Here is a 13,996-nt window from a genome sequence, read left to right as displayed (position 1 = left end):
ACTACTAACCGTACACAAGACAAGGCAGAAAAGTTAACCAACCTCATTTTCGGAATTTGGACCCCAGTAGCAAGGAAAATTTGTGGGCTGCACACTGAGACCCATCCCACATTCACATAAAAAGGGAAAAAAACAGATTAACCAGCCAGTCCAATGGCTGAAGCATGGCTTCCTATATGGGAGAGTGCTTCGAATTTTTCTGTATGGGCTTTTTATTGTCATGTTTGATAAAGAAAGAATTTACTTAAAATGAAAGTTTAATTTTTTTATATTGTTTCTTGCACATGGAAATGGCATTTTTTTTTTCCACATGCAGATCTTCACTAAACACATCCACCAATTTTTCATCACAGACTTCAATAAAATCATGTTGGAAATTGTTGTGCACACAAAAATAAAGAACTTGACAAACTCCACTAAAAATAGAGCAACAGTTCTGAAAAATCAAACAGTAAACAGAAAAAAAAAAAAAAAAACAAAACAGGCAAGTAGGAAACTTGAGACTTCTGTTGCTCAGAAAAGACCTAAATATTCTTTTAGATATCATTTGGAAGCTGCACCAGAAATAGGTTCTCAAGTAGATTTTGATGCTTTGATCAAGGACTGACATATAAATCCATCAAGAATTCTTCTATCATATTAAAATTGTTGGAGAAGTTCCAAAACAGGGAAAATTGTCTTTCCCACTGAGTTCTCCTCTATGCTGAGTTCATACAGCCTTGAGGCGCAGTACAACAGCTCATTTTCTGCTCACTGTGCCGAGGCCAATCCTTCAAGCTCCCAGAAGAGAAGCTGTGGTCCCCATGCAGCTTTTCAGGGCTCTCAGTCAACAAAGCAACACAGTCAGCATGTTGTCCCTTGCCTTTTCCTACTAAGCTTAAGTTGAGCACTTCCAGGGAAATCCAGCCTCTGAGGTCTGGGAGAGTTTTGTCACTGGCATCACTGCACCAGGGCATTCATCTGAAGGACCTCTATGAAGTTAAGAGAAGCCCTCACTGCTTTGCAGGTTTCATTTTTTTTGTCTGCCCCTGGGAAAACAAATCACATCATTTGTGTACTTAGCCTGAAGCCTGCAAATGTGCTGAAGCACTTGTTTTGTCAGGGCAGTGCAACACATGACTGGACAGGATCAGGTGGGGTGGCCTGGTGGTCCCTGGAACAGGAAGCTGGGAAGAACTGGGACAGTGATCACCAGAGTCACCTCTGGTCACACCACCAGACATTTGTCTACAGATGCCCAGAGCTAAACTAACAGTTGTGTATGGGCCAGAGTAGGACTTCCCACCTCCCTGCTCCTGCGTGCGTGGAGGCGCTTTGAGGATGATTGGGAGACAGGAGAGCACTGCCGCAGGAGAGGCATTGGCATTCACAGCACAGGTCATACCCACATGGAGCTCTGCTTTCCCTTTATCTTCTAGGTTGCAAATGAATATCCTTTTAAACACATTTGTTATTTAAATAAGGGCAAAAAAAAAAAGGAATGTAATTATTATGAAAGCCACTGCACTGTGAAACCTGTAACATTTAAATCCAACTGTTGACCTTAAAGAGTTTCAGCTCGTTATCCTTCCAGGAGGTAAAAAGGGGTAAGCGAGTACTGCAGAGGGCAGCCGTGGTGGCACGTAATTCTGTGTTGTAATGAGCTCCTCGATAAACCTCTGCAATACATTTTGTTAACATCTACCTGCCGTCCTCCCTTGTCATTTTCTCCTTCACCACTTGATTCCTATCTGAGCATCTGAAGAGACTGCCTGACTTTAATCAAAGAAATATTTCATATCATCTCCAGCTCTCAGAGGATGTCAAGAGTTCTCTCAACTCTTAGAATGTCTTTGAAGAGTTGACGTGCTCCTGGGACCAGCCTCCGGCTCACAGCCCTCAGGAATGCTGGGAAAACCCCCGCTGGTAAGGAATTATGTACTGCATGTTCAACCCACACATCAGCATTGCTCAAGCCAGCGTTCTCCATGCCAGAACGAACATTCTTCCAGAACCAGGACCAGCTGAGACCCATCACCACTGGGCTGCCTGGGACAGGGAGAGTGACACTTTCTGCTCTGGGTCAGGCTGAAATGAATGGGAAATGCTGCTGTGACTTAACTAAAAGCAGCGGGCTGAAAGGAATACCTCACAGCAGGAATACCGATGGTATTCAAAGGCTGATAGCAAAGTCTGAATCTTTTCTCAGACATCCTAAGTGCTTCACCATAGAACTGGTGAAAGAGGGAACCTGGCCTCTTCATTTATGCAGCAATCAAGAAATAACATTAATCAGCCTTGGCAGTCAAGAAATGCTTAATACCACACCAGACACTTCCTAATGCTGCCTCTGCCAGGGAAGCGGAGGGAAGCAGCAGAGCTCTGGGGGAGCCACAGGGCCTGAGAAAAATAGATCACTGTTACCTTAAGTCCACAGGGTTTATGTCTGCTTGGTGCATTCAAGCCCTAGCTTAGAACAGCGCTTAACCCCATGGCCAGCTCAGAGCCTGTGGTTAATTCAGAGGCAGCACCTCTGAGCTCTCCCCAGTCAGAGCAAGAGTACAGTGAGTAATCAAGCACTACTGCAGACCTGATGCCTAATTTGTCACAAAAGGTCAAGATATGGCAGCACTTTGGACAGTTTCAAGCAGCGCTTGCGTTTCTTGCCAGCACACTGTATATCCTTATGGAAAACCACCTACAGGAAAACGTAACAGCAGCTGCTGTGTGCTCAGCAGGAATCCAGGCACCAAAGGGCGGAGGCAGTTGTCTGGAGGTGGGAAAGAACAGTTTGCTATGCTGTAAATATTTTAAGATTAGAGGGCCTGCAATGCAGCCAGGGAATAGTTCACATTTCCATCTCCACCTATAGCATCAGCCAGTTTACTTCACTCTTTGGATGCCATTTCTGCTTCCCGTCTTGGACTTTCTTGCTTAAAATCAAGGCTTGGAGTGACAACTACCTCCTGTGTGCTTGCACACCCACTCTTCAAACAGTGAGTTGCTCCTGTGATAAAAACTGCACATCAGCGGTCAGTATTAGTTCTTTGCTTTTCTGCTCCGTGTCTCCCCTGACAACACCAGGGCCTGCTTACATCATGAGGTCTGGATCAGCAATGCCCAACAGCCTGACCACAGATGTTACCAAGGAGAAAGGAAGGCTCGTCCTGCATAAAATCCCCAGCTGCCACAACACCAGAAGAGCCAAACCACACACGTATGGGAAGTTCAATGCTTCCCAGCTATGTGGTATTTATTGAATGTGTGCAAGCCAACTCCTGAACATGCCCAGAAGGCTCATGCTCAATGTGCCATCGACATGCCTCCATGCGGCCCAAAGAAAATAAATCGGCTAGGACAGGGCTGCTGCTACATGGACAACACCTGCAGCTGAGGAATGGGCTCTTTGGAAGCAGACAGTGAGCAGGGCAAAGGCCAGATGAACTGTGGTGGCAGCAAGCTCCTCCTTTACCACTGTCGTTTCCCTAAATTTTCTCCATCACATGCTAGGGGGAAAACGGCAGAGCCTAGAAGAAATAGTGACTGGGAGTAGGCTGCCAGCACAGCAGCCTTTAACCTGCAAGTCTGATGCAGGCAGGAGTAGGCCAAGGGCACACAGCTGTCCTCCAAGTCCCCACGATTCAGGATGGGCACCTCAGTTTAGATGCCATTAGTTACAGCAGCAAGGACCTGCCCATGGATGTTGCCACAACTACAGGTGATGAATCAACGAAAAGGGCAACGAGGGCTAGCAGTGCTGGTTTTCAGAGGCACCAATAGCTGCTCACCCTGCAAAAGCCAGTCCATTTTACTTTAATTCTGGAACTGCACTGCAGGTGGCATGCTCATTTGATAGCACAAGAGCTATTAAATAAATTGTGGTAGTCATTGCAGGCAATCGCAGCAATAGCTGCTGTGAGTAAGTCAGCCCAGCATCAGTTCCCCTCTCCTCCAGTTCTTTGCTCTTCTGAAGTACAATAAATAAAAATTGTTCCACTGCCAGCATTTAGAGGTTGAAACTACCCTGCAGAAAATTGCATTGACATTGCCTTCACTTCAATCTTTTTCCTGTTTTCTTCCATGGGCATCTGAGCCGGCACCGCACCACGAGCCCTGGCGCTGCAGGCGCAGAGCCCTGCACTCACAGGAAGGCAGGCGTTTAGCAGAGCTGGTCAGGGTATTCCATCTGGGCAACCTCAGAGGAGCTTTCAAACAGCACTACAATGAAGAGCTACAGAAATCTGGGGAGTAATCTGAGCTGTGGTGCCTGAGGGTCAAGGAAGAGGAAAAGGGCTGTGGTATCCCACTGGCTTTCCAGTTCCCCTCATGGAAATCGTTAGTACCACAACAGTAAATTCCAAGCTGAAAGAGATCTGTGACCCCTGACAGATGCCAAAACAGGCAGGATCACTACTGAACTTCAGGCAATGTTTTGACTCTTCAGCTAAACTGTGTCACATGCCATTTATTCTCTCCTCCCTGACTCACAGTTTTATACAGCAAACAGCTTTACCTTTCCTGCCCAGAGCTCCATTTCAATTAACTGTGGACTATAGGGAGACCCCTACAGCTACACCAGCATAAACTGGTGTAAGAGAAGAGAGAACCAGGCCCTCTGTCTTTAAAAACTCGGCATTGACCTTACTGATTTCCATGCCCAGTGTTTTCCCACTTAATCCTGTTCATTGTAATTCATAAGAGTAAAGTAAACATTCTGCAGAGGTAGTATCCGAGTTTGGCCACTGTTTTGTTAACATATGTACACAGTGCTAGTTACTGTTATTAACTGAATAAAGAATCTTTATTCTGCTTTTTAGAAGAGGTAATAGCTGCAGCCTGCATTAAAAATACCTTTCACACTGTGAAAAACAAACAAAACACCACAAATGGTGGAAGAAGCACCACAGGCTACAACTTTTCTAGAACCACACACCAGTTTCCCTGATCATAGTAACTCTTCTGAACTCTCACACAATCCAGCGATTGGCATGCTGCTTCCAGTTCCCCTTCACAGAACACATGGTAATAACGATGGAAAACAGGGCTGCATTCTTGTGATTCCCTGGAGCCAGCTGGAAACGACACTGTATCAACACTGTCCCCTTTCTTTTTAGTGCCACCTTTCAGGTGCCAGGGAACCAGCACATCTTGAGAGTGAAAGGAGGTTCGGTTCGTGTGAACAGGCAGTCTGGAGTCTGCGACTGGCTTTGCGCCACAGCCTTCGTCCTTCAAGTCATTAAGGAGTAGGTTAGAACACGCTGAGTCTTGGCTGCTGCTATCAGGCATTTGATCACTAAGTGGTCTCTGGGCCATGCCAGTATTGATTTCCTCCTCTTTGTCCTTACTATCATTTTTTTCCTTAAGGTATTTAGATTTCTGGTTTTTGTATTTTTGTTCCATTGCCCAGACATAAATAAGTGCTGTTCCACCAGGTCTTAGAATCCGGGCTATTTCACGGATAGTGGCCAGTCTCCTCTCCTATAAAGGAAAAACGAAAGTGTGAAGCTAGTATATAAACAAAAAGACAGGAGAATGGAAAGGCAGCAATTGCTCCTTGCTGTCCCCCTCAAGACACAATAAAAATCAGTGGCATTTTTTCCACTATTCATTCTCATTTGTAACAGTCCATCACTATGTGCAAGCCAAGACATTTTCATGAACACAATTCTTGTTCCATTTGAAAACAGTGTTGTGCAGAGCAGGACTTCTTGGACATATCAGCCCAGCTGGAAATGACATGTACCTCTTCAAGAAGGCTGTTCAATATCTAAAATCCCTGATTCAGATCTACCATACCTTAGTCTGATACGCAGACTAAGTTTGTAGACGAAGGAGTCAGATTTATGGCTTAACCACAGGTCCTCTGACCACCCGAGCAAAGATGCGTCAGCCTTCTCCAAAACAGCCTTCTTCCTACTGTTTATATTGCATTTGGAAACATTCCCTTAAGACCCACCTCAGATTATGGCTCTGTGGCCTAGAAGCTTGTTACAATCACACAGTTCCTGCCAGAAGCAGCTTACACAGCCCAGAGATATGTCAGACTAGTGAGTAGTGTCCTTGTTGTTCTTTGCAGGTGGACAATGAAGGCACAGAGGAAAAACCCATGAGATCTGCTCAAGATCTCAGCTGGGAAGTAACATATCTTTCAACTCCCAAAGCAGAGTCCCCTTCTTCAGTGTCATTAATTGTAAGCAGACAAAAATGAAACACAAACACCTAGACCAAAGTGACAGGAGGAGCAAGGGCATCTCACAAGGAGAGGAATTACGTGAAGAGAAAGTTTAAGAAGCAGCAGCAGCAAAACAGCTTAACTCTGCTCTGACAACTGCTTGCAAGCACAAACCTTGGATTTCCCCCCATTTTATTCTTCCCTTTTGCTTCCATGAGCCCAAACTAGCAGTTTTTTGTAATATTAGTAGCTCTGCACAGCAACACAGCAGTACAGTGGAGCAGAGGGAGGGGTGACTTACTGCTGTTGAGAAATGGTGGATTACAGCAATAGAGATGCAGGCGTCACAAGAACCACTGCGGATTGGCACTGATAGAGCATCACAGACGAAAGCCTGGAAATTTTTTTCTCCACAAATATCCACCAGGTTTTTGCTGCGATCACAGCCAACCTGTAACAGAAAGTGTTTCATTAAGCTTTTCATAAGAGGATGATTACAAGACTGGAAAATGATTTTCACTTGATGCTTACAGTAATAGAGTCATCACAGTCTCCTACTGAGGTAACACATTTTAGTTTAAAATAAAAATGAGAATAAGTGTCAGAAAATAGCCTTAAGTAGGAGGAATATATGGTTCCCAGGTATAGACAAAAAAGAAAAAAAACAACCTGATGCTTACTTAAAACAAAAATGGCAGACTGGATACTAGACAGCTTATTACACCATCCTGATTTTGAACCAGCTTAAGACAGAACAGGTTTCAACCTAACTTTTCCTCAAAACTGGCTCATAAGGTATCTTGAAACCAGCAAAACAAGAGGTCACCTAACCTCAGTATTTTCTTTTCCTTTCAGTTGCCATTTTTAACCTGACAACATTTGAAACCGCCAAATATTGAAGTCACAAAAGCTGAATCTGCAAGTGTAAACGACAACCTGGTGACCTCGGTGGCTTCAGTGAAGTATGTTGCACAACTTCACTAATCACCCAGGTTTCGTCATTTCAGTATAAGTAAGGAAGCACTCAGGTACAGTCCTCTTCACCCTCAGTATCACAACTCACAAAAATCTAAGCACAACATGATTTTCTAAGGTTCTGTACAGTCCAAATAAAGTGACTCCTAGGAACCATTCCATGATACCTCATAAAATATTTCTTTTTTTCCACTTTGAACCTTGCCCAGTGTCCAGGTCAAAGATGATAAGAAAAAGCATCTAGAAGTTGTTTTTCATGTGCTTGCACAAAAATCAATACATCCAAACTGATCAAGATCCTTCTGAAAGAACAAATGCAGCAAGGCATGCATGACTTTCATTTTCATGTCTGCCGCACACACTGAATACTCCAGTCAAAGTCCTGCTATCAAGTCGTATATCAAACTCAGCTTGCATGAAAATATTAAATTTATTTTTGTTTTCAACGATCAGCAACAAGTCGATAGCATAGAACAGATTCAGAATCCTAAATAATTACTGCTGACAGTGTTTATTGCATTTGACACATAAAGAATACTAAACCATCCTTGATACAAGAAGAATAGCAAACGTTCTGGTTAATCAACTCAGCAGAGATAATAGGACTGCTAAAGTTAAAAATCGCTTGTACAATGATTAATGAAAATATATTTATTTTCCCTCATAACTCTCCCTTTTTATTGGTTTAAATCCTGTTAGCTCTCAGTTTACCACCACAGTTTTGAAGAAAACTACCATTTTGTTCCAGTCATATATCCTGAAAGCTTCCAAGTAAGCTGCTTTCTAGTCAGGTCTCTGGCTTTTGCTCCAAAGTAAATGATACAGTTGTGAAAATGCCAACCTGACAACTCAAGATCATCCTCCACAAAAACAGTACTAGGAATATGCACATATTGTCCTGCCAATTAGCTCTAAACAGACCTGAAAAAAGAAAAAAAAAAATTAAACAAACAAACAAACAAAAAACCCCAATCTTAGCATTGCTTTCTTCCCAATTATTTCTTGGCCTTGCCGCCATATCTACTGAAGCACTGAGTGAACAGTGTTATTTATGAATTTTAAAAAAAGAAATTCTTGTTTACTTGGAAGTAAACATAAATCCCCATCATTTCACACTGGAAGCCAACTGAAGTGTCTTTAAATTACTCTCATCATGGAATGGATTTAGCTGACAACCTGCATGTTAGAGATTCCATGCCTCGTTACCGGTGCCTTCAACTACTTTTCTAATTAAGATGTTAGCATACAATAATTAAAAAAAACTCACTGCTGAGTTGACCACATTCACTGCTGGTAGAAGGAAGGGGAAGAATACTTGCAGCTTCCACAGACAACAAGCTTTCCCAGGAAGAGTTGCTTTGGCCCTGCATGGACAATGGAACTCAATCCTCCCCTCCCAAAATGACCTTGAAAAGGACTACACTGAATGTTGATGAAATCCAATGAACCGAGAATGAGAACAAAGGCGTGACTGCCAGAATGTGAAGTCCTCATTTGCATCTAAATTATATCAAATAATTACAAAGTCAGGTTTACTTGTATTGTTATACTTATTAAACTGAATCTACATCCAAAGCAAAAAGATTCTATTTTGAAATTAAAAAGGAGACCTTGACATGGATCACTTTGAATGCACAGCTGCTCCAAAATAGGTATATTGGGCTAAAACTTTATGTGGTTTTAAATGGAAACATTATCAGAATCACAGAATCACAGAATTATCAAGATTGGAAAAGACCTAAAAGATCATCCAGTCCAACCATCACCAATACTTCTCAGCTAAATCATATCCCTCAACACAACATCCAAACGTTTCTTGAACACCCCCATGGTCGGTGACTCCACCACCTCCCTGGGCAGTGCATTCCAGTGCCTGACTACCCTTTCCGAGAAGTAATATTTCCTAATGTCCAGCTTGAATCTCCCCTGGCGCAGCTTGAAACCATTGCCTCTAGTTCTATCACTGTCTACACGAGAGAAAAGGCCGACCCCTAGCTCACTACAACCTCCCTTCAGGAAGTTATAGAGAGCTATAAGGTCTCCCCTGAGCCTCCTCTTCTCCAGACTGAACAATCCCAGCTCCCTCAGCCGCTCCTCATAAGGCCTGTGCTCCAGACCCCTCACCAGCTTCGTAGCCCTCCTCTGAACGCGTTCCAGGGCCTCAATGTCTTTCTTGCAGTGAGGGGCCCAAAACTGAACACAGTACTCGAGGTGCGGCCTCACCAGTGCCAAGTACAGGGGGACAATTACCTCCCTGTTCCTGCTAGTAACACTGTTTTTGATGCAAGCCAGGATGCCGTTGGCCTTCTTGGCCACCCGGGCACACTGTCGGCTCACGCTCAGCCGAGCATCAATCAGTACCCCCAGGTCCGTTTCCTCCACACAGTCCTCCAGCCACTCCGCCCCAAGCCTATAGCGCTGCCTGGGGTTGTTGTGGCCGAAGTGCAGGACTCGGCATTTGGTCTTGTTGAACCTCATCCCACTGGCTTCAGCCCAGCTCTCCAGCCTGTCCAGATCCCTCTGTAGGGCTCCCTATAGTAGACACTATGCATATATGCATAAATGCTGATCACAGGGAGTTACCACAGACATGCCTGGCGCTGAGGCTAAGCAAATTTAGCATCCTTACTAGAATTATCTCTGCATGATATTTTAAAAGAATTATAATCACCACACTCCTGCATTTTCTAGCTTACGAGAAACATGCATTCATTAAAAACCAAAATACATTGGTTTCAGTCACTTAGAAAACAGTAAGCTAGCAAAAAAAAAGCAGCTAATTTCAGCGGTGCAATGCCAGCTCACAGCTGAAAAATGAGCCTATGACTTTTATGAGTACAGAAAACATTTACAGCAAGGGGCAGAGACTCCAAACGCAACTTTTCCCAATTCTGTCACTAACTGATTTCTACATTCTGAAGCACATGCAAGCTTTGATGTGATAGAACTTCTTTTACAGAAAATAGTTCAAAGGAATGTTTTAATTTAGAAGTGGTTTGTTTTTCTCTCTCTAATTAAACATGTAATCAAAGCATTAAAAAAAAATTTCTCAAAATATAACAGGAGTGCTTTAAGTTTTGCCAGTTAATATCTCTAATTCTGATGCTCAGCACAAGATACTGTCCTCGCTGACATCTCTTCTAGAAGAGTGGAAAAAGATGGATTACTATTAGTTCAGTGTCCACAACCAACAGAATGTAACACACATCTTGGTGGGCCAAGTTGTACACTCTCATCTGTGAGTCTTCTCAAACATTTCTTACATCTGTTTGTCCAGCTTTCCAAATCAAATTCCTTGCTCAAACCCCCTGATTTCTCATATATCTCTCAAATAGCATGGCTGACTATTCAGCTGAATCCCCCTCTCTGCCAGTCTACCTCTCAGCAAGTTGCTCTACACCTTTTAGTATTTCCCCAAAGGAAGCTGGCTTCTCAGGTTTCTTGGATTCTACCCCAGGTAGCCATTCCCACATCCCTGACTTTTTGGCAGGTAGCTCCACCCCTCTCTTCACTGTTTTTTGTGATGTGGACAATGGCTCACAGGAGCTCCAGACTGGTCAGTGACACCTATGTACCAGGGCTCAGAATCCACCTACACTTTAAACAGGGATTTCAGGCACTGATTTTCATTGTATCCAGCTGAACATTAACTGCATCCAACTCTTGTTTTGAGCCAGGAAATCTGTAGTAGTATGGAGGCCTGTAACCTCACAACTAGAAAACCAAACACAAAATTTATGAAAAAGGCAAAAGCATGTCATTCTGGCATATAGCACCTTCCCTTTAGGGCACACTGGGTAACGCAAAACTTTAGACTAACAGAAGTATCAAAAAATACTAAGATAAAAGAGGAAAAGGGAAGGGAGAAACAAATGTAACACCTATGATTTGTCTGAGTTTGCAGCAGCTCTGTACTGGCTTCCTGGGAAAAGGCTAACACAGGCAGACATCTGATCCTGCTCTGTTGCATTCCCAGGCATCCTCACCTCCACTATTTAAGCCAGGAGTAGCTAAACTAAGTTTCATAAAATCTACTTATTGCAGAGGTCTGGAATAGATCATTAGGGGCTAAAAGACACTAAATAAATAGCTTGCTTTGAAACGGTGCTGCAAGTGTGCACGAGATAAATCCACTTGCAAGCTTAAATAAAGATAGGTAAAGACAGGTCGATGTTGCCTACCATTATATATTTTCTGTCTATGTTATCTCATTATAACTAACCGTACCTGCTAGAATTAGTTCATTTTAGTATCTGGAAACCTGATTGATTCAGCACATTAGAAACTGATGAAGAAAACAACACCTAATTCTGAAATCCAGCCACCAAATGGAATTATGTGGCTCCCCGGAGAAACACCTCAACTATAACTAATAGCATGAAAGCCTCAAGGAACCAAATCACCTTCCAGCAAACACACACATACATAGCAAAAGAGACAACAGCACAGCTACAGCAAGACAGACAAATCTCCTTGCTCTGCATGGTCTGAGTCAGCATTCCTTTCACGTAGTGTTTTGGTTTTCCATTGCATACAGTCAGGGTGTCTGTGGAAACAAAGTGCTATGTCTGAAATGTGAAGTTCACTTCTCAAGGATAAAGCATCAGAACCAAGCTGAGCAGCTCAGCATTCATTCTGGTTTTGTGCTGCTGTTGCCCAGTTCCCTCTGAGCTCTCTTCATCCCAGACCTCCCATCATTTCAAAGATTCCTATTCATGGAGAGAAAAAGGCAGGAAAGGTTGCAGTGCCTCACCCTCCAATCACTAAAGTATTGTGAATTGGCCTCAAATACACTTTTCCAAGTTAGTTTTGTCCTTCCTGCTTTTACTGACTACTAAATTTGGATAGAAATCTGTTTTCAATCAACGCGGACCCAGTGTAAACTAAAACCCACCCACCATTATGCTAGCATACCACAGCAAATCTTCATCCTCTCTCTTCCCCACACCCTGGTAAACTTTTACAGTTCCAGTAGATCCCAGTTTGGGATAGTAATACAGAAGACAGAGAGATGCACGTGTCGCAGCAAAAGGGTATCTTACAAGGTCATGTGAAACACAAGCAACATTACTGATTACCTTTGAAGGACACACACTACAGAAAATGGAATGTCGGAATTAAAGCAAAGCACTTGGGCTCCTACATGACCATCATTTTTCTTCCTAGTATCAGCATTCTGGCAAGGAGAGTAATTTCCTTATTAAAAAAAAAAAAAAAAAAAAAAGAAAAAGAAAAAAAATCTACCTAATGGCACTTTCAGTTGTTTGTTACTGAGATTTCCCATCAGTTTATCAGTTCAATTAAAACTGTAAACCACAAAACTTAAAGGCTTCAACATCTCACTCACAACCTAGACCTGTGTGGATCCTCAACTTTCCTGTGGGGGTTTACGCACCACCACACACACCTACCGGAACACTGGAAACTGGGAGATGGAGCTAAAGCTCATAAAAATTGATGAGATGCATAGCCATGATGTCAGTTGGCTCTGGAATGAAACCCTTGTGGTGATGGGGGGATGGGTAAGGCTGAAACATAGCATTCCGTAAAAATAAAAGCCCTGCTTACAGATACTTACTGCATCCAGCTCTGGAGCCCCCAACAAAAAGACATGAACCTGCTGGAGCAAGTCCAGATGAGGGTCACAAAAATGACTAGAGGGCTGGAGCCCTCTCCTGTAAGGACAGGCTGAGAGAGTTGGAGCTGTTCAGCCTGGAGAAGAGGAGGCTCCAGGGAGACCTTATAGCAGCCTTCCAGTACTTCAAAGGGGCCTACAGGAAAGCTGGAGAGGGACTTTGGACAAGGGCATGTACTGACAGGACAAGGGTCCTATCACTGAACTAAACTGGAAGAGGGGAGATTTAGATTAGACATAAGGAAGAAACTCTTTACTGTGAGGGTGGTGAGGCAGTAGAACAGGCTGGCCAGAGAAGTTGTGGATGCCTCATCCCTGGAAGTGTTCAAGGCCAGGTTGAACGGGGCTTTGAGCGACCTGGTCTAGTGGAAGGTGTCTCTGGCCAGAGCAGGGGGGGTTGGAACCGGCTGATCTTCAGAGTCCCTTCCAACCCAAAGCTTTCTATGATTCTGTAACATGAATATTAAACGGTTAAAATAATTCCCCCAAATGAGGTTGGGTGGGAAGGAGATTATGCAAAAAAACAAACAAACAAACAAACAAAAAACCACACCCATAAACTTTCTCTTACATTCATTCAAACAATAAAAAAGCTGCGCAAGACAAAAAAAATAAAAAGTTATCTGAAACTTTACTAAATTCAATCTTTCTCCAGTCTTTGTCCTGACTACATCAGACTTGGATTCCATCTCTTCCTGAAACATTCTTAATCTGAATTTGTTTGTCATGAAACTGCTGCACTTTCACTGTGTCGGAATAATGCAGCCATTCCAGCATTGTCATTTTCATCGAACATAGCTGGACTCACGAGCATTTCATTGCCGCACAACCGTACTCAAGTAGAGAAGGCCATACGTAATCATCCAAAAAAACTGAAGCAAACACAATAGCCCAGGCCACAGCAGAGACATTTTCAGACAGTGCCTGAAGATTAAAACCATCAAGAAAGCTCCTACCTTCACACTGATCTACCATTAGCACTGCTCCTTAAAGTATCCTATCTAAAAACGTACAGTAGCCTTTATAGCACATCACTTGCCTTCAGGAAATGCTTCCCTCAGATTTTCAGTATTTCTGAGTCAAAATACTCCAAGCTACACGGTTCTACTGACAGTGCTCTACCCAACCCCTAGACAACTCCTAATTTTACACCATTGCTTTATTGCTTCTTTCCCAACAGGACCTAGGCTATGAGCTCCGGTGCACTGTGCATAAAAACTTACAAAAAGCCACAG

General features: G+C 43.3%; 1 protein-coding gene across 4 annotated transcripts in view; it reads right to left on the bottom strand.

Annotated features, from left to right (window-relative positions):
- Nucleotides 1-313: 313 nt before the first annotated feature.
- The window catches only part of ALKBH8 (alkB homolog 8, tRNA methyltransferase), a 51,375-nt gene continuing 37,692 nt past the window's right edge, over nucleotides 314-13,996 (bottom strand). For all 4 annotated transcript variants that reach the window (XM_086739571.1, XM_086739575.1, XM_086739574.1 and 1 more), the window contains exons 11-12: nucleotides 6,453-6,602; nucleotides 314-5,457 (exon numbers count right to left, since the gene is read on the bottom strand). In XM_086739571.1, coding sequence (XP_086595697.1) covers nucleotides 4,888-5,457; nucleotides 6,453-6,602 — 720 coding nt within the window. In that variant the 3' untranslated portion in view covers nucleotides 314-4,887. The remainder of the gene's footprint in view (nucleotides 5,458-6,452; nucleotides 6,603-13,996) is intronic.

The sequence above is a fragment of the Chlamydotis macqueenii genome, chromosome 1 (assembly GCF_036417535.1).
Source record: "Chlamydotis macqueenii isolate bChlMac1 chromosome 1, bChlMac1.mat, whole genome shotgun sequence".
In the NCBI taxonomy this organism is placed as follows: domain Eukaryota; kingdom Metazoa; phylum Chordata; class Aves; order Otidiformes; family Otididae; genus Chlamydotis; species Chlamydotis macqueenii.
The sequence above is the reverse complement of the archived record's forward strand: the minus strand, read 5'-3'. Positions and strand labels throughout refer to the sequence as shown.